This window comes from Saccopteryx leptura, chromosome 2 (assembly GCF_036850995.1).
Source record: "Saccopteryx leptura isolate mSacLep1 chromosome 2, mSacLep1_pri_phased_curated, whole genome shotgun sequence".
Lineage (NCBI taxonomy): Eukaryota > Metazoa > Chordata > Mammalia > Chiroptera > Emballonuridae > Saccopteryx > Saccopteryx leptura.
The window spans coordinates 257,054,278-257,079,803 of record NC_089504.1 but is presented as its reverse complement, the minus strand read 5'-3'; the positions used below and the strand labels follow the sequence as shown (position 1 = coordinate 257,079,803).

General features: G+C 41.7%; 2 protein-coding genes across 8 annotated transcripts in view; both read right to left on the bottom strand.

Annotated features, from left to right (window-relative positions):
- The window catches only part of LOC136395932 (dimethylaniline monooxygenase [N-oxide-forming] 2-like), a 37,202-nt gene extending 14,448 nt beyond the window's left edge, over positions 1–22,754 (bottom strand). The window contains exons 1-3 of one of the 7 annotated variants that reach the window (XM_066371483.1): positions 21,447–22,754; positions 20,998–21,161; positions 16,303–16,491 (exon numbers count right to left, since the gene is read on the bottom strand). In XM_066371483.1, the coding sequence (XP_066227580.1) occupies positions 16,303–16,491; positions 20,998–21,129 (321 nt within the window). In that variant the 5' untranslated portion in view covers positions 21,130–21,161; positions 21,447–22,754. Of the gene's footprint in view, positions 1–264; positions 478–16,302; positions 16,492–20,948; positions 21,203–21,446 lie in introns of those variants that run through there. The other 6 variants (XM_066371484.1, XM_066371482.1, XM_066371488.1 and 3 more) reach the window with 6 other exon arrangements.
- On the bottom strand, positions 3,213–13,819 carry LOC136395933 (dimethylaniline monooxygenase [N-oxide-forming] 2-like). Its single transcript, XM_066371489.1, is given in 6 exon segments — positions 3,213–3,992; positions 4,974–5,046; positions 7,601–7,956; positions 9,539–9,579; positions 9,581–9,757; positions 13,715–13,819. Coding segments are annotated over 6 exon segments (1,059 nt in total). The 5' UTR covers positions 13,778–13,819; the 3' UTR covers positions 3,213–3,643.
- Positions 22,755–25,526: the final 2,772 nt, after the last annotated feature.

Genomic DNA, 25,526 nt, shown 5'->3' with positions numbered 1-25,526 from the left:
TCTTGGAAAGAAACCCTGTCCCTTCCATTTTGTAAATTGTTCTCTAATGTTAGTATATTGCTTTGAGAATGACAAAAATCATGAGCTGCAAGACAGAGCCATACAGAGAGATCATCACATGCCTGACTGTGCCCCAGGTTAGGATAGTAATGACCTGGGAGAGATGCCAGCCTATTTCTCCAGCTCCTGTACACTGCAGGAAGTCTGTCTGATCACAGTGGTTGAGTGAAGCCCTCCATAGGCTCAGCAGTAGCTACAACTCACCCTGCACTAGTAGCAAGACCGGTGCAAGAAACAAGAAGATCTCACGTACTTTGAATTTCCACAGTCCTCCGATATCGTCGGTCCTCTCAAAGCAGGTGGGCGTGAGGCCCTCATCCACACAGCACTTCAGAGAGATCAGGCCACTGGCTCCTGCTCCGATCACAGCCACCTTCTTTGCCATGGTCTCCTGTCACGGGCCACCAGTCAGTACTGCTTCAGTGGGACACAAGATAAGAGTTTTAATGGTGTGGTCGGGTACTGGACTTTAATCTCCTGTAATTTAATAACCAGCTGGAATGGAATAAAATGTTTCACTAGTCAAATTCCAAAGTCTCATAGGCTTTACCCCAAGCCTTGTTTATGTAAAGTCTCCGTTTAACATTTCCAAGCAGTCCATTTAACAAAGCCAAGCGATTCAGTGACTTCAGTGAATGAGCCAACTCTTCCGTTAGGTCACTGGAGTTGAGAGCATTAGAGTTCAGAGCTGAGCTTTTCCTTGTTGGTTCCTCCCCTATCAGTCATTCTTACCTTTGGCTCTGCCTGTTGGGATATTTGTTGCCTTTGTGGTCGGAGGCAGTGAGCAGGGTTTTAAGAGTTGGAGGACACACAAATGGGAGGAGCTTCTCACTGCAACACTTTGCCAGCTGAAACTGCAAGGACTTGGTTATTTAGGAATTTATGCAATGAGCCCATATACTGAGGTCCAGGGCAGTGCTGATATGTCTTTACAGTAACAACATTATCTATACACTTGCTCACATATCATACAGATAGTTTAAAAAACATTTTATAATGGATGTGGTCAATTTTCATGTGTGAATTAGTAAGTATGGGTAAATAAAAAGAAGTTGCAATGACCCTTAACTCCATCATACAGAGATGAACATAATGACTGTTGACAATTTAGTGTATCTTTCCCAATACTTATACACACACATGCATGCACATACAAACAAAAATGAAATCACACTCTGATTTCCACCTGGATTTTTCACTTCCCAGTATCTCAGTATTTTTATATCCATACCAGTGTTTTTAATGGCTCTGTGAGTTCTGTTTAGTTGATGGATTAGTTATCCATCTAACCAGTATTTATTTTTGTGTGTTGGACCCTGTTTCTGGCATATCACTGTACCTTGATGAATAAAAGAGATTGTGTCTCTGTGTCTCACAGAAATGACATGCTTATTCTGGCCTGACTTTTTTAGCCTGGACAAGTTCTGGATCCTAGCACACTGTGCTTATCTCTTCGTAGGTGGCTTAACCTGACCAGACCCATATCTCATCTTGACCTGATTGCTTGTGGGTACTGTGGCTTGGATGAACCTAGTGGTCTTTCTTAGATGTTCTTGTGAATTGCCCTCTTTTTTAGGTTGTTATAGAATGGGATAATTTATTTTTGTTTACAATTTTACTAATTTTGTTTACAGTTAGCACTAATATTAATTATGAAGACTATATCAAGAGACTGTGAAATGAATCTTATATGGTCAGTTAATCTACAACAAAGGAGGCAAGACTATAAAATGCCAAAAAGACAGTCTTTTCAATAATTGGTGCTGGGAAAACTGGATGGCTACCAGCAAAAAAAAAAAAAAAAAAAAAAGGAAACGAGGCCACTTTATTACACCATATGTAAAAACCCTCCTCTAGTGGATTAAAGACTTAACTGTAAGATGAGAAACGATAACATTTCTTGAAGAAAACATAGGCAGGAAACTCTTTGACACTGGTCTTAATAATATAAAATATATTTTTGGATGTATCTCCCTAGGCAAGTGTGTTTGCTATTTTAACTTCCAGTTTTCTCTTATTTTTCATTAACTTGCTTTTCTAATCACAATGAAACACTTTGGCTAGCAAGGGCCAAAGATACAATTTATTTGTGAATCCTTTCTTTCCTTACCCACTTAAATCTTTTCTCTATGATACAGTGATTCTTCTACTTAGACTGCTTTCCTCATTACTGGGTGTTGGGCTCTGTGTCCATTGAGTGAATCTCATTAATTTTATTGACTTCATCAGTTCAATGCATCTCTAATGTCGGACATGTCCCATGCCTCCTGTCTGTCCTGTGAGAATGCCAAGTGGCAGATGTCTATACGGTTTTGTTTTGAGACATCCTACTTCCTGAGACATGTTGATTGACCCTACTATACTTTGTTATTGTCCTTAGGAGCATATTAGAAATTTTGAGACTCTTATTAACCAGTATTTTGTGAAGCTTTTCAGTTTACAAAGTAAGTCTACACATCTTTTTATCTTATTGCATGCCACAACATTCAGTAGTTACTATTATTTTTATGCCCATTCACTCATAGGCTCGGACAAGATGTTCTTCAAACCCCCCTGCCAACCCAACCCCCCACAGCCCCCAAAACCCACAATTGATGAATTTGCTCAGCCCTTAAACCTCTGTCTGGAGTGCTGCGACCACAGCTGAATTCTGCATATCGCATGATCTAACTGCCTGCTCCATTCCCATTTTGTATTCTTCCCTATGCCTTTCCCCACCGGACCAATTTCAGTAAGATTTTCATCCCGTTGATGGTCTCTGAGTCACCTATGCAGTGTTAGTTTAATCCCACCTGTCTCAGTGAGACAAGTGAAGTAAGACCTAGGGAGAACGAATTCCACTTAAACTAGTGCCCCACTCTTTGAACGATAAATGTGGATTATTTGCAGTACCCATTTAAAGGCATCAGGCCGTAGTTCTCATGTTTAAACCATGTGTTCATCCTCTTGACATATAACCAGTCAGAGATGAATGAAGGCAGGAAATTCCGGAGAAAGGATTCAAAACGGGTAATATAGACCATGTCCCAAGGATAACCGTCATCCCAAACCCGGCTCATGACCCAGGAACCACTTCTGGTGCTGATCATGATCTGGTGGGAAAGGCAACATTATGTTTAAGATCATTCTGTAAGAACTTAACAGATACAAGACAATTCTCTGGACATCTTCAGGTGTTTATTTCCTTCACTGTGCAGGCAGGACCACGTTTAAAGAGGCAGGTTTGTGACGGAAACCAGATAGAGGCTGACGTGCACCCTCCCTCCACCTCAGAGGACCAACATGTAGTTGTTGAAAGAATGAGAACCAGACATGTTGGGATTTGGAACAAGGGGACTCTGGATTCAACCATGGTGGGTTTCATCTCCATCGCTCTTAGACTAGAGGGTTGGTCTGGTGGAGAGCAGTCAGTCCAGTGAACCCGAATGCTGGGAGTGGCTGGGTTCAGTGCTGGAAATGTAGCTAAATTTCTAGCTCAAATGAGGTGAGGAGATGCCAGTCATTTCACTCTGTTCTCTCTCCCTGGCCTTTTTTTTTGGCCAGTTTTCTCTACTCCCAGCACCTTGCCAGGCTCCCAAATGGATCAGTACCACTGAAGTTGGAAAAAGGCCAAAGCAACAGCAAGCAGCCCCAGGATTTGCAAGAGGAAGGAGACTGGGAAATTGAATGTTGGTGCTAGAGCCCGCGTCTTTAAAGGCTTCAGCAGCCTCTTTTCCTGGGAGAGGATGGCACTCCTGGCTCCTTCCCATTTCCCAGGCCCCTCCAGGCGATACTGGTAAGAGCTGCAGGGTCCAAAGTAGACTTTCACAGCCAGTTTAGGATCTCTGAAGAGGAGAGAGAGGAGGTCTGGCTTTGCACCTATCTCTGCAGCGAGCTCGTCCAAATAGTCGATGTAATGGGTCTGAAAAATCTGGCTCAGGTTATTTCCAAACCTTAAGAAAGTAAGAAGGGAAGAATCAAATAATGTTCAATACTTATCGGAAGGATGAAGGAATGAGCGAACAAACAAATGAGTTTTTAGTGAACCTCCTGTGGAAAGTGTTGGCTTATGCCATGGGGAGGCCTGTGTCTCAGATTGACTGTAGGCTGTAAAATAAATAGTCATGAATACATGGAAGTTCTAGAAGTGTGACAATATATACAGCCATGATCATTATTTGGAATTGACTCAGCAGAGTACCGACTATTCAGGATTGCTGCCAAGACTCATGAGAGAATGAAGGTGAAAGCCTAGCCCAGCGTCTTGCACAGAGGAGACAGTTAATATATGCTTGTCAACTTATTAAAGTCCCTGGCACTCTGGTTGGCATATGGTGCTCTACAATGTGAGTTGAATGAGAATTTGAACATGAGATACGCCCTTCATGTGGTATCCTTCATGTAGGGCTCCGAGTCAACTTTTCCCAGGGACGTGATCACAACTGAACCTCATTTCACTTCAGTCACAAGTGGAAATCCTCAAGCCTTCATGTCACCTAACCTCTTTCTAGTTGACTTGGCTAGGAGATCCCCTGGCTAACATTCCAGAGACTCAGGCCACTGTCCCCACCATTGCTTCCGTCCCATTCCCTCTCCAGCCACACAGTGTGGGTGCCTGAGAAGATAAGGATTTTATCGTGGGAACCCTGCAAATCTGAAATGAAAGTCAGGGGAGAGAATGTTCTGATTTGGTGAAATCCCCATCTTTAAGTAGTTGGTTGTAAAACTACTATGTGTGAGAGTCACCTAGGAAGAGCACACAGTAAATACAAATGGCAGCCTCATGCAGAGACTCTGATTCAGTTGGTCTGGGCTGCGTGTGGCCTTGGAATCTGCATTTCTGCAAGCAGCTAGGTAGTCTTACAGGTGTGTAGAGCAGTGTACCTTGAGAAACACCGTTCCAGGTAAAGATGAAAATAAAACAAGTTTCTTACAGGTCAATTCTTCTTTTGTTCCTCTTGATAATGTCTTCCATCATAGTCCTCTCTGAGGGCAAGGTGCACAAACCTAGAAAACAAAGGCTGGTTTGAGTAGTGGGTTTGATTCAGCGTCATCACTTGACCTGGTGGTGGCCTCCTGCAGTTAGGCTCTGGTGTTCCCATGTAGGACCCTCAGGTTGCTGCTGTTGAGCTCCAGGGGGCAGCGTGCCCGTTGAGCTCCCTGTGAGCTGCACTGGGAGCCCAGGCTCCAGCATGCACTCTGAGGTGGGGAAGGGGAGGACTGACTCTGGGGACAGAAGTTGAGCTCTGCTCTGAGGTGCTGGGAATCCGCAGAGGGTTGTCTGCAGGGGCTGACAGGATCAGATTTGCTTTTGGCAAGATCCTTCTTGAGGCTAGACTTTGGAAAATGGGCTCCAGGGAGGTGAGTTTAGAGGCAGCAAGACCAGTGAAGAGGCTGCTGCCGTAAACCTGGTGAGCGAAGGGTCTGAACTAGGGAAGGGTGGGCCGTGGGACTGGAGAGGGGAGATGGGTGCATTAGCTGTCAGTGTGAGCGCTGCTTCCACCTGCGCAGTGTCCCTCGGGCTTCAGTATTGAAAGGGTCATTTCCCCTGTGTGTGGCTGCTCATCTCACATCTCAGGTCCAATGGACCCTACCGAGTTCCTCACTGAAGCCCTTCTGCTCAGATGTACATCACCCTCGCATAGCTCCTGTCTCTCCATGGCATTGCTGTGCACCCAGTTTCCATGGCCAGAGATCAGCAGGTCAGCATCTTGATTTCTCTCCAATCTTCCCATATTGAGCCAGTCATTATGTCCTGCTGGCTTTGGCCTGACGATTTCTCACATCCACCCCCTGTCCTCCGCTTTGTCTGCCTGGCTCATGTTGCATCTCGTTTACTGTAGTCCAGGGGTCCCCAAATTTTTTACACAGGGGGCCAGTTCACTGTCCCTCAGACCGTTGGAGGGCCAGACTATAAAAAAACTATGAACAAATCCCTATGCACACTACACATATCTTATTTTAAAGTAAAAAAACAAAATGGGAGCGAATACAATATTTAAAATAGAGAACAAGTAAATTTAAATCAACAAACTGACCAGTATTTCAATGGGAACTATGCTTCTCTCACTGATTACCAATGAAAGAGGTGCCCTTTCCGGGTGTGTGGTGGGGGCCAGATAAATGGCCTCAGGGGGCCGCATGCGGCCCGCGGGCCGTAGTTTGGGGACCCCTGCAGCAGTTGCCTTTTCGCCGGCCTGAGACGCCATTCTTTCTCTTTTTCAATCTAACTTCCCCACAAACTCTGAAGTAATGTACCAAATACGTCAATCTGACAGTGTCCGTTCCTTGCTATAACCTTTTACTGGGTCCTCTGGCTGAAGTGCTTTCTGACAGGGAGATTCTAGAACTTCAGGCCAGACTTTATCAGTGTCCCTGAGTGTCTACCTGGTGACTTTTATGGGTAGCCGGATTTGAGAGGAGGTGATGTACAGTTGACCTTCAAGCTTGATAGCATGTCTTGTGTGGATCCTGTGTCCTGGCACCTTCTTCAGTAGGAACAACCTCTCACCCTCTGTACCTCGTACATTGTGTTGTAAAAGTGTCAAACAGCGTGATTCTCTATATGCATCCCTGTGTCAGAACGTTTGTCTCATTATGCTGAAATGATCTGTTTATATTTCCCTCTGTCCCACCTGGTTAGCACAGGGTTTTGTTTTGTTTATTTTTTGAGCTGAATCGACCCTGGTATCTGGGAAATAATAGTCTTCTGAGGAGTGCTAAGTGCCACGCTGATGCTTAGATAGAAACCTTTCAATAATATTTGAATATTTTAGGGATCTTTGATGTACAACTGCTCAGGTATTAAGAGTAATTTAGATTGAAGTGTGAGGTGGCCCTGCATCTCTCTCTCTTTTTTTTTCTTCTTTTCCAAGTGAGAGGAGGGGAGACAAAGAGACAGACTCCTGCATGCATTCCAATCAAGATCCACCTGGCAATCCATGTCTGGGGCTATGCTGTGCCCATCTCTGGCTATACTCACAATTGAGCTATGTTTAGCACCTGAGGTGGAGGCTCCATAGAGCAGTTTTCATTGCACGGGGTGATGTGTTTGAAGCAATCAAGTTATGGCTGCAGTAGTGGGAGAGAGAGAAGCAGAGAGAAGGAGTAGGAGGAGGAATGGGGAAGCACATGGTAATCTCTTCTGGGTGCCCTGACTGGGAATCAAACTGGGGACATCCACATGCCATGCTGACGCTCTACCACTGAGCCAACAAGCCAGGGCCGCTGTATCTCTTGATTTGCACATATTTTGAGGAAAGTATAAACATCCTGTAGGTAAAACCAGGAGTCATAGATGTTTGCCTGATGAATGGTTCTTTCATGATTCAAATAAAAAATAACATGTCAGTCAAAATTCATGAAACTTTCTAATATTTTAAAGGAATTATTGCTGATACTTATTATTATTGTGTTTGCTATTTTGTGACTTCTTTACTAACTTTTTAGGGTATAGACCTCATGAAAGCAGCCAAGGTGGGTAATTTCTTGTCTAAACTCATTATCGAGCAATCTCCACCAACTGTGAAAACCTTAGCCGCTCACTTGCCTACTCACTTACCTTTGAAAACTCTTGTTGCCCAACGAGCTTGAAGTTCAACAGTTGGGAAAATGGAACCTAGAGGCTGGATGAGACCAATGCAGGCAAGGGTTGACTTCTCCAGGTGGGAAGGGAACATGTACTTATACAGAGAGACCATGTTATCTTCGACTTTAACAAGTGAATCTTCAAGGAATGGGAAAGAATATGTATATCCTGTTGCAAAGACAATGACATCAATGTCCTCTTCCACTGTCCCATCCTCAAAGATGGCGGAAGTTTCCGTGAGCTCTACCACTCTTGATTTCACCTTGATGGCCCCATAGAGTATACGGCTTGGAAGGTCATCATTCACTACAAATTCTTTCATAAGGTATCTGAGACACACAGAAAAAAACACTTAGAAGGAGCAGTTAATGTGGAGTCTTGAAGCCTTTCTATATTTTATGAGTTTAGCTCTGAAAATAAGAGTTTTCTCAAATATCCATACACCTTTCTAATGGAATTAGTTGGCTTACAGCCAGTTTACTATCTCACTTTGAATTTTATGTTACAACTCTCTTGTCTTTAATAAAGGAGAAGCATGTAGGTGATGGAGGTAAAAGATATTTCAAAAAGGGAAGCCTCGTCAAGCACTTAGAATGCCAGTGCCGAGGGTTAATCCCTGAGTATCCAGAGGCACTTAGCCCATTGATGCTTCTAGCATTCTTTTCTGTTATCTACCTTTAATTTTCTTGCTGTCCCATTGAATCTCGATCTGATCTCTCAGTAATAAAGGGAAAATGTGTTAAATTCCCATTAGTTTTAAAAATTAGCAAGGAATCAGTGTGAAAATTAATGTGTAGAATTACGTTTGGGGATATTTGTTAATCCCAACTTTCCATGAGGTCTCTATGTGACAGCATGGGCGAGGAAGCCAAGTCTGCTTATAGTTCTTAATTCTCTTTCTTGTAGGCTTAAGGGCTATTTTTCAAAAATATAAGTCAATACGTGCCACATGTATCAGGTCTCAGAGTATAGGAGTCACATGACATTTTTTGAAATATTCCAAAGCTCCCCCCCCCTTTAAGGGAAGGATTCTATTCTTAACTAAAGAAAAATAAACATATACAAAGTTTGTCTGACCAGGCAGTGGCGCAGTGGATAGAGTGTCGGACTGGGATGCGGAGGACCCAGGTTTGAGACCCCGCGGTCACCAGCTTGAGCGCGGGCTCATCTGGCTTGAGCAAAAAAGCTCACCAGCTTGGATCCAAGGTTGCTGGCTCGAGCAAGGGGTTACTCGGTCTGTTGAAGGCCCGCGTTCAAGGCATATATGAGAAAGCAATCAGTGAACAACTAAGGTGTCGCAACGAAAAACTGATGATTGATGCTTCTCATCTCTTTTCATTCCTCGCTTTCTGTCCTTATCTATCTCTCTCTGACTCTCTCTGTCCCTGAAAAAAACAAAACAAAACAGAAAACCATATACAATGTTTGCTTGTGTTTATAAAGTTCATGATGTATAAGTCTTAGATGAAGCATTTTTTTTTTTACCTTTGTCAAAAAGACAGTGAATATGTTCTTAAAAGCTACCCATAGGAAGAACCATCATGCTATACAGAGTTAACAAAGCTTGAGTTATCAGATGGAGGCTTGGACATATTTCCCACCACGACCCTCTGAAAAGAAGGTCCTGTTCTATTTAAGCAGTCATTCTAATGTTGGACAGTCTAGCTATTACAAAGTTATTTCTCTGACCTAGTTCTGCTTTTTGGAGCAGCTCATACCATTTGTATTCCATCTTCTTAAGTATTTACCTTTTGAAAGGCACACAGAGCAAATATAGAATTCAAATTCCATATGATACCTATAATGGTAGGTTGTAACTACCATGTTTGCAACCACACTTTGTGAAGAGAGGCACCTCTGACTACCTTGCTTACCAATGAGTATACCATAAAGAAAGAAAAATAACTCTACTTATTTTGAGGCTCAAGGCCATAATATTCATGGTTGAACCACCGATTCATGGTTGAACCACCGATTCATCTGTCGTTCCCACATCCATGTTCGAACTCTTCGTGGCAGGACATTTTGGAGCATGGATCTAAACCGGGTGTGAAGCACCATGTCCCAGGGATAGCCATGTTTAGAGATACGACTGATGACCCAGGAACCTTGCCTGGTGCTGATGAACACCTGGTAAGCAAAAAGGAAGACAGTTTATATCAGGGCATTGTCCCTTTTGGGAGGAATCTACCACGTAGGTGTCCTATCACATGTATGGCCCCAGAAATTTCTGCAGTGCTTTATCTTTAAGATGATTGACCTCCAAGTAAAGTACCTTCTAGTTTTCACTGCCGTGTGGCAACTTTCTCATAAAAGAAGTATCCAGTGGTATGTACACTGATTGAGGAAAATGACACCAGTCTTGGGAACTTTCACAAAAACATGAGAAGAATCTTTGGACTAATAATAGTCATAAATCCACAGATGTCTACTACTTTTACACTTGTGGTTCAGTGCTTCTTCCCTCTTCTCACCTTTCCACCTGCCCAAGTATCTTTTATGAGGGTAAATAATTGTAATTCCAGGAAATGTATGATGACAACCCAATGACCATAGCGTGTATATGCATAGATCTGTAGTTCCCTAGAATGGGACTATCAGCTTCCTCTCATACTTGAGAGTATTTTGTTATATGTAGTAAGTGTTCAGACTCTGAACTCATACTGTGATTTCCATTCTCTTCAAATGCACCCCTCAGTCCTCTTTCTGGTGTGTTCTTTACCTACCTTACTCAGATCTCTCATTTACAAAATATATTTTGAAGTATATTTAAAATTTTAGATATGTAGCTTTACCTTGCTTACTGTTACTCCCCCGCTGCCCTAATGCATCATCTAAATTGCTCTTAAAACACTACCAACTGTTCTATGAGTTCTGTTGTATGAGGTTGTTAGATAAACAACAGTTAACTACAATTCATGTGAAAGAAAACTGGTTCACTTACATATTTAAGGTCATGGACCCCTGATCAGGACCCCAGATCTAAACTGCCTAAGTTTGAATCCCAGTCCCACCACTGACTGACTGTATTGCTCTGAGCTACTTATTTCAACCTCTCTGTGTCTCAGTTTCTTTCTCTGTAAAGTGGGGGTAATAACAGTACCTGCCTCATGGGATTACTGTACAGTTTAATGAGATTACATATACAGTGTGTCCGTAAAGTCATAGTGCACTTCTGACTGGTCACAGGAAAGCAACAAAAGACGATAGAAATGTGAAATCTGCACCAAATAAAAGGAAAACTCTCCCAGTTTCATACCTATTCAGTGCAGTTCGATGTGGGCTCATATACAGTTTTCAGGGCTCCTTAGGTAGCTATCCCGTATAGCCTCTACAGACTTGTCACTGACTGATGGCCTACCAGAACGGGGTTTCTCCACCAAACTGCCAGTTTCCTTCAACAGCTTATCCCACCGAGTAATGTTATTCCTATGTGGTGGTGCTTCGTTATAAATGTGCCGATATTCACATTGCACTTTGGTCATGATTCAAGTATAGCGAGCCACAGAACACACTGAATTTTCCTCTGTACCAGGGGTCCCCAAACTTTTTACACAGAGGGCCAGTTCACTGTCCCTCAGACCATTGGAGGGCCGCCACATACAGTGCTCCTCTCACTGACCACCAATGAAAGAGGTGCTCCTTCCGGAAGTGCGGCGGGGGGCCTCATGCGGCCTGCGGGCCGTAGTTTGGGGATGCCTGCTACCATCCACATCTCGACTGGCATGGCCGTGGGCTGCTCCGCTGTATACACGGTGTTATGTCATCATCTGTACATGCGCATATGCTGCCACATCATCCTACAGAAACTGGGAAGGTTTTCCTTTTATTTGGTGCAGACTTCACATTTCTATCGTCTTTTGTTGCTTTCCTGTGACCGGTCAAAAGTGCACCATGACTTTACAGACACACTGTATAAAGAACTTAAATTGTTGTCTGCTGGCTATTAATGCTTTGTGAATTTAGGTTGTAGGAGAGGAGTTTCATATAATGCACACATCTGGAATAAGCCAGAATTTGGAGATAGATTTTGCTGGGAAGGACCTCACCTCTTTACCTTGTGAAGTAGCAACTGCCCTCCCCAGTGTTAATTGTTGGGGGGCATGTGTGTGTTAATATACTTGTTTCCCAATGTTTTCCTGCTGCTGCCCTCATGTTGATTTGACAATACTCTGATCAGGTATTTGAGATTATACTTAAATAGTCTCATCAGTGTCCTCTTCCATTACCAACTGTTTCCACTTCTTTCTTGGCAGTGACTGATAGTGATGACTTTGTTCCAGTGTAAGCCCTTTATTGATCTGTGGGGGACATACCATGTTTAGTACCTGGCATCTTAAGCCCTGGAAGTGTGTGACTCAGGACAGGACAGTTTTGCTGGTTGTGGACATGGCACAGTAAGGCACATGCAGCCCAAAGAACTCAGGCTGAGGAAGCTAGTGATGGAACTGCTGGGTCAAGGCCCTGTTGGGAGGGAATGCATTGGGGAGAGGAATCCAGCTATTTTCCCGACTTGTCTACCTCTGTCAAACAGGAAGGGATTTATTTTCTGCTAATCCCAGCCATCACCATCAACATTATCTATTGATACATCTTGTGATGTTTGGCTCCTTGGTTGCCAATGGTGAGCAGGTAAAAGCTGACATGCTTGGAAGTTATCAGTGTATACCTAAATAAATATCTGTGATCTTGGTTGGGAGTCATATTGTCTATTTTATCTTTTTCTGATTCTTTAATAACTGAGGATTATTTACATTTCAAAAAAATTTAGATATGCACTAAATTTTTAAGTGTCACCTCCCCCTCATATACAAACAAGCTGACTTCTCACTAAGGGCCCTGGTTGGAAACAAGGCCTCTTAGACTGAAAATCATCTGGTCCAACCTTACCATTTACAAAGTAGGAGAACCATAGCCCTGAGAAGTGAAATGGCTCAGTGTAGGTTACACAGCTGATAGTGGCAGAGCTGGGAGGTGAACTCTGACTCCTTGACACCCGGATTTTCTACAATACCTCCCTGAGTACCTGAGCATCCAGCCAGCTAACCAACCAGCCAGCCGACCAACCAACCAGTCAGCTAACCAGCCAGCCAGCCAGCTAACCAGCCAACCAACCAGCCAACCAACCAGCCAGCCAACCAACCTACCAGCTAGCTAACCAACCAGCCAGCCAGCCAAGCAACCAACCAGCTAACCAACCTGCTAACCAATCAGTCAGCCAACCAACCACCTGCCAGCCAGCCAACCAGCCAACCAGCCAGTTAATGCAGTAATGGAGCCTTGGTTAACAGCTCAGATTTTCCAGTGTGTCCCTCCCCTTTCCTCTCCTACATGGTACCAGCTAAGCAGAGAGCAGTGCACCTGAGCAGCCTTAGTACTCAGCCCAACGGCAATGTCTGCAGCTGAGTTTCCTATTCCAATCACCAGGATGTGCTTCCCATCAAATCCCTCTGGTTTCTTGTATTCACGGCTGTGAAAATACTGGCCTTTGAACCTCTCAATACCTTCAGGAGAGAAAAAAGAATAGCCTGTCTGTTATATGAAATTAATTTTAATAAAACTGCATTATCAGCTTCTTCTGGGAGATCAATTATTTGCTTTGCCTCTTTCCTTCTTAGGGGAGTTACAGTGGTCAGTCCAATTGAGAAACTGAAAGTGTAAAGCATATAAGAAATACTAGGTTAAGCATATGGGACAGGACCAGCAAAGTTTCCAAGAACTCTCCCCCTAACTCTGTCCATGGGCATGAGGCTGCTGAAAAGGCTCCAAGGACGGAACAAAGTCACCGGTGTCTTGCAGGATGGAAAAAGGCCAAGGTAGGCACATGGTACAAAGGGCCTCTCCAACAGAGAACCAGTGTGGGTAAGAATTCCCTGAAATCCTGCCTTCGGAGGAGGTTAGCTGGATACCCTGTGTAGTGAAGACCCAAAGAGGTCAACAGAAATGAAGGTGGTGTTTGGAGTCTTTCTAGTCTTTCCCTACTTTGTATTTTGTGCAGTTGCAGCAGCTAATTCTGCCTGTCAATCCAAAGTGCATGGAAAGTACTTGACACTTGCTCTGGAAGGCTGGGAATCCCTCAGGTCTCACCTGGAAATGACCCCAGTGGGAGGTGGGGTTTGAAGTGATGGCCATTGCAAACCAAAACTGCATTGAAGACAGCACTGTGCTCCTTGCCTTTGCTCTCAGTGATAACCTCCCACTGGCCAGAGGAGGAGAAGTCTGGGCGTTTTTTCACTCTGAGGACTTGTCTTAAAAACATAATGAAGGCATCAATGAGTATTCATTTGGCACGGCAGGGGCCTTGTCCAGTACCCTGGGAGTTGGGTTGGGTAGAGTGCAATGTGTGCTTCCATTTAGGTTCTATTAGGATCCATTTTAAGCCAGTTAAGTCATAGAGTGCTAAGTGTGACCTTCTTGTTCTTTGTCAGGGAGCTCCCTACGGAGGACATGTGGCTTTGTGCGAGAGCCCCCACTCAGCGGACTAAGGATGAGCAGACGCAGGAGTGGACAGTAAGCTCTGGGTAAGATGCGGAAGGCAATTTTATCATTCAAGTGATCACACCATTAGTATTCATCCAGAATCTTTTATGTATCCACCTCTATGCAGACACTGCATTAGAGCTGTTTCATGGGAAGTGATTAACGTAGTGCCTGGCATATTTCCCGCACTCTATGAATGGTCCTTGTTCATGTTTCATATTTTTATTTTTATTTCTGCATTTATAAGTGAGAGGAAGGGAGATAGTGTGAAACCCTCCCGCATGCTCCCCGACCAGGATCTACCCGGGCTGATGTTCGAATCAGCCAAGCTATCCTCAGTGCCCAGGGCAGACTCTTGAACCAATTGAGCCACTGGCTGTGGGAGGGTAAGAGGGAGAGAAGGTGGGAGGAGGGGAAGAAAAGCAGATGGTTGCTTCTCCTGTGTGCTCTGACTGAGAATTGAAACTGGGACTATGCTCTATCCAATGAGCCAAACTATCAGGGCCCATTTTTCATATTTTTAAAACTGGGCATTTCATGATGGTAGTACTTCTCATGATCTCACTTGGATGAAATAATATTTTGGTTTATTGCTTTGTATTTTTTTTTTTATATAGCTCACTGGAGGTCTATGAATTTTCAAAAGTATTATACATAAAGTTCATATGTCTGTTGTATATTTAATGAGCAATGTCAAATGGAAGCAACACTTTTCTCACTTTTGGATGAATGGTATACTTTTTTTGCAAGTATTTGAGTCTCTCAGGCATGCTTTTCAAGTTTCAGATATTTTCAAAATATCACAATGCTGTTTTTTGAGGCTGTTCAAAATTTAAAATGCATATGGAATATTAGTATAATGCTTATGAGAGTACTATACAATGTCTGGGCTGAATAGAGACTCCGGATTTGTAGTCTCGATTTGTGTATTAGCTTAAGTACTGTGGATTCTTACTATTCAAATGTGGTAGGGGACCAGCACTTTCAGTATCACTTGGAAGGTTATTAGAAGTGCATCAGAGACATTTACATTTTGAGTTGTGCCCCAACATCTGGCTTATACCAACTCCGATAGATGGGAATGTGTTTTCCTAACCCTCTCTATCCCCAGAAAACAGTTACCGGAGTAAAGTAGAGAACCAGTTCCCTTGTAATTCTAACATGATCTTTAAAAGAATATAGACTATAAATTAAATAGCGTGTGAGGCTGTTATACCTGTTAAATAGTAGATTGACAGCTATGTGGACAAAGACCTATAAAAGCTTCTAGTGTAAAGAATTTGTCATTTATAGATGGAACTATCCAGACTTGGTGGGAAACCACAATGATGGAATAGGATGTAGTAATTGTACTTATAATGATAGCTTTTCACCAAAATCAACTTTTTAAAGTTAATATCATACAAATCTGAGATGAAACTAAAAGTATTGAGAGAAAGTAAGATGTGTTAAAAAATTAAGTTCCACTAAGAGTTAGTTATTCAGAGATGTAACCGAAGCCCATTACTTGTTCTCATTGTGCAGGTTATTGATAAAATTCAGCATGTTAAATGAGATACTGTTTTTTGTTGTTGATTATTTGTTTTTGAGGAAACACACGAAAGATGGTTCTAATTATATTTTGAAATAATTTGGCTATCTTTATCTTGCAAGAGATTTCATGCAAGGAAAAGAATTAGCAGAAGGAATTTCTACAGGATCTGTAGATGTATGGAGAGCTATGAGTTTGGTTAGTACATTTTTCTAAGAAGTTTTATGTCTATAGAGAAGGTGAAAACCTGTTTCCTCATAAATAATGAATTAAATAAAATTATGTATAATAAGACATATGTTGACTTAAAATAAATTAAATAAAAGTTGGAAGTTTTCCAGATCCTTTTTTTTTTTGTTTTTAAAGGAAATGATGCTCAGACTTTATAGGGGTTATAAATATTAGTTTAAATGTATAAATTATATAAATATTTTCATTATCAATATCATCATTTAAACCTTCTTACAGATCATTCCTTCCTTCTGTTAATGTATATAATTTGTAATATCAGGGTCTTTCAGAGTTTTCTGTCATGCTTTTGTCTTTCAGCAGAGAATGGGATACTTTTGTTTTATTCACAATTTCTTTCATTATAGAGTAACCGCTCTGTTTAAATGTGATCTGAACTAATGTAAAGAAAACAGTCCACCCCAAAATACAATACCTGAAACTGAATATATTTTAGAAGATCAAACTTTTGGGCAAAGATCCTGAAGTATTCCAGGAGCTTAGAATTGTGCAGAAAGTTTGGAAAATCTTCAGGCATTGGAAAGTCACTGAAACAGGACATTTCTTTGCTGGTGTTGGTGATGACAGATTGATAGATACTTGCTCGGCCATCTTCAACATTTTCCTAAAGCAGCAAATAAAAGTAGATATATTGCATTAAAAATATGCCCTGGTTTCCTTCTTGTCTTCTAAATCACCAGCCTGGGAGGTCTGATCCTCTTGGGTGCAATGTAGGTGTTCTGTCATCCTGTGTGGTAGAGTCTGGGTGGGGCCTTTCCATGTCACTCACTGGCAGTCCTGTTGCCATTGGTGGATTTAGGAGGGGAACCATCCTTCTTTGGGCACATTTAGCCCCCAGGTCACTACCTTTTAAATGTCATTTATGGTGACTACCAATTCCCCCTGAGGAGGCTATCTCCACTTTTCATCTCTTTAGAAAACAATAAACACTGGGACATTGGTGAGAGAACATGATAGTTTTAACTAAAATGAGTTCGTTGGGGAGTTTTCACAACTTGATTTGAATTCTCTGCCTTCACATTCTGCTCCATGCAGATCAGCCTTCCTTAAGCGATAAAGGGGAACAGCATGGATACCAATGGAACCTTAAACTGCAGTTCTGATGTTAGCCAGTGTGCTTCAGTATCCAGAGGTAGCACATGCTATGGTTGCATTGATAATTTCCTCAACAAGAAGTGCTCTGCTTAATGCTAGTGTTTAGTATTTTAAGTCATCACAGCAAACAAACAGGAGTGATTCAGTGTCCCTGAAGCTGGCATGTTACTGAAGAGGCTTTTATATGAAAATTCAAATTATGGCTTTTAAGAGCTCCTTAATAGATGCTTCTGCCTATGCAGAGACTAAGGCAGAATCCAGGCAAATAGTAGTTGCTGTTATGACTCAGCATTATGTAAATGGCAGAATAGTAAGTAAAGGACAGAAAGTATTCAACTGTAATCTCATGACTACAGTAAATCAGTTGTGCACGTTCCTTTCTCATCCATAGTCATAGGAAATGATTACTTTCTGCCAATCTAAGGATGAAGGATCCTTTAATCTTTGGCCACACTGAGAAGGCCTCCTGGACCAGCAGGAGCTGGTCTTTGGAGTTAGACACGTGTTAAATGCACCTCTTTCAGAGCGTGTGAGCCAGGAGCCGATCAGTTCCCTCAGCTGTAAGGTGGGGTGTACCAGCTGTGCAGTGACTGTGTCTGTTGTTACTGAGGAAGCTCTAAGCTTCAGCAAAGCAGTCATTACAGCACACTGCTCCCTGCAGCGTAAGAAGGGCACCTGGGGTAGCTGCTCTGACACCCGGGTGCTGATGCAGGCACACTCACTGTCACACCTAAGTTTTCTGACGTTTTCTGTACAAGAAGTTGTACTTGATTTTGTTGAACAAACTCAAAAAGAGTCTGGAGGCTTCCTAGAAATATGTGACAGTTTTTCAAGGGTGTTAAGGTTGGTTGGAGTGTTGTTCTGCTGTGCCAAAGGTGTGGGTTTGGTCCCTGGTCAGGGCACTACAAGAATCAGCAGTGGATGCATAAATAGGTGAAACAACAGGTCAGTGATTCTTTCTCTGTCTGTCGTCTATCTCTCTCTCTTCCCCCTTTGTTCTCTCTGTTTTGAGAAAATCAATAGAAATGTTTAAATTCCCAGGCTAGTCAAAACAAAGGAGAATTGTTTCCTCATTCTTCAAAAACTTGCTTTTGGTAATTTAGCAGGTTGACTATAGTGACTCCACTTCATTTCTTCCCTTTATTTCTCAATTTCAAAGAATGAAAAACAAGTGGCCCTCCTGGTGTGTTCCCATCACCAATGTTCCCCTGGGCAAGTCCTAAACCTCTGTTTCCTTTTCACATGTGAGAATTATCATGACAGCTACTTCCTAGAAGTCTTGTGAAGAAAAATGAGGTGATGCATGAAATGAGGACTTCCCATGTTTTTGAAAACATGCTTAATATACGTTAATTACCCACCCTCCCTTTGTTCCTAAGCTGCCATTAGGAGTGCTGGAGAACCTTGTGGAAGAATTCAGCACCCTCTGAGCAGGGCATGGCACAGCACAAAGATTCTTCAGTTTTGTTTTAACTTGTCACAAGTACATTTGTTATGTAATCTTAGGAGGAATGTGTGTAAATATAGAAATGAAAGAACAACTTATGTTCAAAATTGATTTGGGAAGGAGGCCTGGTGAAGAGGCAGAGTTGCCCTGGGCGTGGGCATGGCGGCCTCAGCATCTCTTTCAGCACCTCCTCCCTTTGGTAGTCTAGCCAGCTGGTCATCAAGACCCTCACGTGGCCCCACTGACCTCTGAGAGTTTCCTAACTATATGTTTCACTCTGCCGGGACATTTGTCCTCTGTGGGTCGTGAAAATTGTGACATCTCCATATTGAATACAGTTGTAAGCCAGGTTTGAAATGTGATATTGTTACAGCTTCTGTTGGTTTATATGCTTTACTATTTTATACCTAACTAGGCTTAATTAATTTACATTCTAATTTTTTTTCTGATAGGAAGTTATTTCTAATTTTTTTTTTTTATAGAGAGAGTCAGAGAGAGGGATAGACAGGGACAGACAGACAGGAACAGAGAGATGAGAAGCATCAATCATTAGTTTTTCTTTGCGCATTGCAACACCTTAATTGTTCATTGATTGCCTTCTCATACGTGCCTTGACCGCGGGCCTTCAGCAGACCAAGTAACCCCTTGCTCGAGCCAGCGACCTTGGGCTCAAGCTGGTGAGCTTTTGCTCAAACCAGATGAGCCCTCGCTTAAGCTGGCGACCTCGGGGTCTCAAACCGGGTCTTCTGCATCCCAGTCCAATGCTCTATCCACTGAGCCACTGCCCTGTCAGGCAAGTTATTTCTAATTTTGAAATGTTAGACCACATAATCGGCTAGTAGGAGAAATATTTTGGTGCTGAAAATAGCAAATCCTATTTTTGAGAGATCACTTGAAAAAAAACCTCTCATTCTTCTGCTGTGAAATAATGATAAGTAAGGGACACTGGCTCTTTTATTAAATCTGGAATCACGTAGCAGAACAAAATAATGACCAATTTATCATTAACAGAAATTTGTGATGATTTCACATTCCTTTTTAGGGTACAAAGTCTACCTGGGGGATAGAATCCCAAGTGGAATCTCTATGTGAGCTCCAAGTGAACAGACTAACACCTCATTGGTTAAGACAGGATTAACCACCTGCTAAAGAAAAGCTGTAATGATTTTAATGAGTTGTTCATAATAAATGAATGTGATTCATCTTGGGATTTATTGGGGACTCTTCTTAAGAACAGATTCCCCTCTGTGGTAGATTTTTATTCAGGAAGTCAGGACTGGCTTTCAAAATTCAGTACCTTAAGAAACTCCCAGGGGTGTCTTATAGTCAGATACATTTGAAAAACTCAACGTGAAAAAAATCCATTTTGTTAAAATATTCAGTTTGAACCGGCAGAGTGGATGTGCTTGCCCTCCCCCTGATGGGTCAGCTTGAAGGAAGAGCACTTAGGAAGTTTCGGCTGACGTAAGAGTCTGCATTCTATGCTCCTAACCCCTTTGCTACTGACTGGGCTGGTTCTCCGTGCTTTAATCTCTCACTCTGATGCCCCTGATACATAATCCTCAACTGGGCACTCGATTTCTGAGCTGAGATTTTTGTTTAACTATATTGAGCAAGAATGTAAATTAGGGCATGGTTATCAGTTGGGATTTAACTGCTTAGAACTCATGGAGACCCAGGTTTAAATGCCTCTTCTTCCAGCTGTGTGACTGTAACAACATCATTTAACTTCTGTGCTTCTGTGTACTTGTCTATAAAATATAAACAGTAATTGTAGCTAATGTTTATTGCACTGGAGAAGGTTTTTTTTTCTATGAACTATCTTTTTTATATTTCAAAATAGCCCCGAGATATATTTTTCTGTTAATATGTTCATTATACAGAGAATACTGAGATGCAGGAATGTAAATAACTTGTCCAAGGTCTCACACCCAGAAAGTGGCAGCTAGTATTTATTCAAGAGATTGTAAGGAAAAATGATAAATCTTTACAGCTCTCTGGCGAAGTCTCTTTCTAATTTTTATACAAATTCTGAAGGAGAGCTAATATTACCAGTAATTTGGGTTTGGCTAATAGCATGAATTTAATGACTAGAATGTGTTTAATAATATAGTAAAAGAGTTTCCCAGCAATTCTACTAGACTGTCATCAGTAAAGCTAAGCAAACAAAGTGTATTTGTCACAGACAAATAAAGGTAAGTGGTGATAAGGGCAGACTCTAGTAAAAGCTTTCAATGATTGGAATTGACAAGGTATCTTGGAAAGAAACCCTGTCCCTTCCATTTTGTAAATTGTTCTCTAATGTTAGTATATTGCTTTGAGAATGACAAAAATCATGAGCTGCAAGACAGAGCCATACAGAGAGATCATCACACGCCTGACTGTGCCCCAGGTTAGGATAGTAATGACCTGGGAGAGACGCCAGCCTGTTTCTCCAGCTCCTGTACACTGCAGGAAGTCTGTCTGATCACAGTGGCTGAGTGAAGCCCTCCATAGGCTCAGGAGTAGCTACAACTCACCCTGCACTAGCAGCAGGACCGGTGCAAGAAACAAGAAGATCTCACGTACTTTGAATTTCCACAGTCCTCCGATATCGTCGGTCCTCTCAAAGCAGGTGGGCATGAGGCCCTCATCCACACAGCACTTAAGTGAGATCAGGCCACTGGCTCCTGCTCCGATCACGGCCACCTTCTTTGCCATGGTCTCCTGTCACGGGCCACCAGTCAGTACTGGTTGGGTACTGGACTTTAATCTCTTGTAATTTAATAACCAGCTGGAATGGAATAAAATGCTGCATTAGTCAAATTTCAAAGTCTCATAGGCTATACCCCAAGCCTTGCTTATGTAAAGTCTCCGTTTAACATTTCCAAGCAGTCCATTTAACAAAGCCAAGCGATTCAGTGACTTCAGTGAATGAGCCAACTCTTCCGTTAGGTCACTGGAGTTGAGAGCATTAGAGTTCAGAGCTGAGCTTTTCCTTGTTGCTCCCTGCCCCCCACCCTAGGGGTTATCCTTACCAGTTAGTGTCTTTTGGCGCTGGCTCTCTGATTCGACTGTTTCCTTTGTTGCCTGTGTGCTCAGAGGCAGTGAGCAGGGTTTTAAGAGTTGGAAGAGGCAGTGGGAATTGGGAGGAGCTTCTCACTGCAACACTGCCAGCTGAAACTCCAATGACTTAGCTACAAAATCACACAAGGAGTCCATATTCTGAGGTCCAGGGCAGTAGTGATGTGTCTATACAGTAACAACATTATCTATACTCTTACACATGTATCATTCAGATAGTCTTTATGTACCAGTGAAAAAGTATTGTACTTTTATAATGGATGTAGTCAGTGTTCATGTACAAGTTAGCAAATATGGGTAAATAAAAAGAAGTTGCAGTGACCCTTAACTCCATCATACAGAGATGAACATAATGACTGTTGACAACTTGATGTATCTTTCCCAATACTTATACACACACATGCATGCACATACGAACAAAAATGAAATCACTCTAATTTCCACCTGGATTTTTCACTTCCCATTATCTTAATACCTTTATATCCATAGCAGTGTTTTTAATGGCTCTGTGAGTTCTGTTTAGTTGATGGATTAGTTATCCATCTAACCAGTATTTATTTTTGTGTGTTGGACCCTGTTTCTGGCATATCACTGTACCTTGATGAATAAAAGAGATTGTGTCTCTGTGTCTCACAGAAATGACACGCTTATTCTGGCCTGACTTTTTTAGCCTGGACAAGTTCTGGATCCTAGCACACTGTGCTTATCTCTTCCTAGGTGGCTTAACCTGACCAGACCCATATTTCATCTTGACCTGATTGCTTGTGGGTACTGTGGCTTGGATGAACCTAGTGGTCTTTCTTAGATGTTCTTGTGAATTGCCCTCTTTTTTGGGTTGTTATAGAATTGGGTAATTTATTTTTGTTTACAATCTCAGTTATTAGCACTAAGATGAATCATGAAGACTAAATCAAGAGGCTGTGAAATAAACCTTATATGGTCAGTTAATCTACAACAAAGAAGGCAAGACTATAAAATGGGGAAAAGACAGATTCATCAGTAATTGGTATTGGGACAACACCAATTATTTGCATGTAGCATGGATGACTACCTGCAATAAGAAAAGAAAATCAACAACTTTCTTACATAATATACTCCCCCTGCTGAATTAAAGACTTATATGTAAGACCAGAAATCATAGACTTTCTTTTTCTTTTTTCTGAGTAAGAGGAGGGGAGATAGTGAGACAGACTCCCATACACATCCCTTTTCGAGTCTGCCAGGCAACCCCTGTCTGGGGCCAATGCTTGAATCAATCAAGCTATTTTAGCTTCTGAGGCTGGTGTCTTCTGATCTACTGAGCTATCCCCAATGCCCAGGCCTAGTGCTCAAACCAAGCCACTGGTTGTAGGAGGAAGAGAGGGAGAGGGGAGAGAAAGGGTGGGAATAGAAGCAGGTGGTTGCTTCTCCTGTGTGCCTTGACTAGGAATTGAACCCAGGATGTCTATATACCAGGCCGACACTCTATTCACTGAGCCACTGGCCAGGGCCAAACTTTCTAGAAGAAAGCATAGACTGTAAATTCTTTAACGTTGATCTTAGAAAAATGTTTCTGTATATGTCTTACTAGGCATGGGCAACAAAAGCAAAAATAAACTGCTCACAAAAATTAGGGATATATATATATTTTTTATAGAGACAGAGAGAGTCAGAGAGAAGGATAGATAGGGACAGAAAGACAGGAATGGAGAGAGATGAGAAGTATCAATCATCAGTTTTTTGTTGTGACACCTTAGATGTTCATTAATTGCTTTCTCATATGTGCCTTGACCATGGGCCTTCAGCAGACCGAGTAACCCCTTGCTCGAGCCAGTGACCTTGGGTCCAAGCTGGTGAGCTTTTGCTCAAACCAGATGAGCTCGCGCTTAAGCTGGCAACCTTGGGGTCTTGAACCTGGGTCCTCAGTATACCAGTCTGACGCTCTATCTACTGTGCCACTGCCTAGTCAGGCAAATTAGGGATATTTTATCACTTTATATTCATTTTGAAATATCCCCTAATTTTTATGAGCAGTATAATTGGTTACATCAAACTATAAAGCTTTGATAGTGAAAGAAACCACTGACAAAATGAAAAGGCAGCCTGCTGAATTAGAAAAAAATATTTGCAAATGATGTATCTTTTAAAGGATAGAATCCAAATTTACAAAGCACTCAGAAATCTACATGAAAACATTCCCAAAATTTTTGATTGAAAAATGGGCTGAGGTCTTGAATAGACATTTTTCTAAAGAAGACATACAGGTGGCCAACAGACATATGAAAAGACTTTATTAATCATCAGGAAAATTCAAACCAAAAACCACAGTGAGTTGTCACTCACAGCTGTCATATTGGCTGTTAACCAAAGGTCAGAAAGTAACAAGTGTTGGCAAGGATGATGAGACAAGAACCCTTTTGCATTGTAGGTAAGATTGCTAATTGGTACAGCCACTATGTTAAACAGCAGGGAATCTCCTCAACAACTTGGAAATAGAACTACCCTGTGACTCGGCAGTTCCACTTCTGAGTATCTATCTGAAGAAAATGAAAGCACTAATTCAAAAAGATAAAATGCAATTCTATGTTGATTGAAGAATTATTTACAATAGTCAAGATATGGAAACAAACTAAGCTTCCATTAATAGGAAAATGAATATTACTTTTTTCATGCTTTTCCTTAATATCTCTTAATAAATTTCTAGGTCATGTTTTCATATCATATAAATACTCAATTTTTCCAGGACAATTTGTTGAAAAGATTGCGCTACCTCCTGAATTACCTTCCATAAAAGAACAAATTGCTGGGAATTCACACAATGCCAAAGCTTCCTCAAGAAGAAACACGTAACTTCAGTAATCTGAAATCTATTAAATTTAAAATTTTCCCACAAAGAATTTCAGGCCAATATGGCCTCACTGGTAAATTCTGCTACACATTTAATAAAGCTAGAATGCCAATTATACACCACTCAGAATACTCTCCAACTCATTCTCTGAGGCCAACATTACACTGATACCAAAACCAGACAAAAGTATTATAAAAAAATACAGATCATTTTCTCTCACAAACATTCATGCTAAAATTCATAGCAAATATAAACATAAATATAATCCTATAGTACATAAAATGGATAACATATTACCAAGTAAGGTATATTTTAGAAATGCAAGGGTGGATTAATAAATGGAATTCGCCTAACCACTGGTGGTGAAGTGAATTGAGTGTGGGCCCAGGACGCTGAAGGCGCCAGTTTGACACTTCAAGGTCTCCAGCTAGAGTGTGGGCCTGTCAGCTTGAGCAGAGCCTTGCCAGCTTGAACACAGGGTTGCTGGCTTGAGTGCAGGATCATTGACATGATCCCAAGGTTGCTGACTTGAGACCAGAGTCACTGGTTTAAAGCCCAAGGTTGCTGGCTTGAGCTCAAGGTCACTGGCTTGAACAAGATGTCACTGGCTTGGCTTTGGGCCCTCTGGTCAAGGCACATACGAGAAGCAATAAATAAAAAACTAAAGTGAAGCAACTACAAGTCGATGCTTCTCATCTGTCTCCTTTCCCCCTTTCTCTTTTCCTGTCTCTCTCTCTCTTAAAAAAAAATCAATGGAATTCACCGTATTTATAAACTAAAAATTAATAATCATATAATCATTTCAATGCAGAAAAAAGCATCAGACAAAAGCCAACATATATTCCTGATAAAAATTGTCGGCAAACTAGGAATTAAAGGAAACTTCCTCAACTTACAGGTCATTTATGAAAAAATGTACAGCTAACATCACACTTAATGACAGAAGACTGAATACTTTATTCCTGAGATCAGAAACAAGGCATGGATGTCTGGTCTCACCACTTCTATTCAACATTACACTGAAGTTTTTATCCAATATAATAAAGCAAGAAAAAAGAAGTAAAACACACATTGAAACAGGAGGAAAAAAAAACTGTTTTCAGATGATGTGATTGTCTATGTAGAAAGCATTATGGAATCTACATAAAACTTCATAGAACAAATGATTGTATTTCTATATGTTAACATTAAATAGTAGGAAATAAAA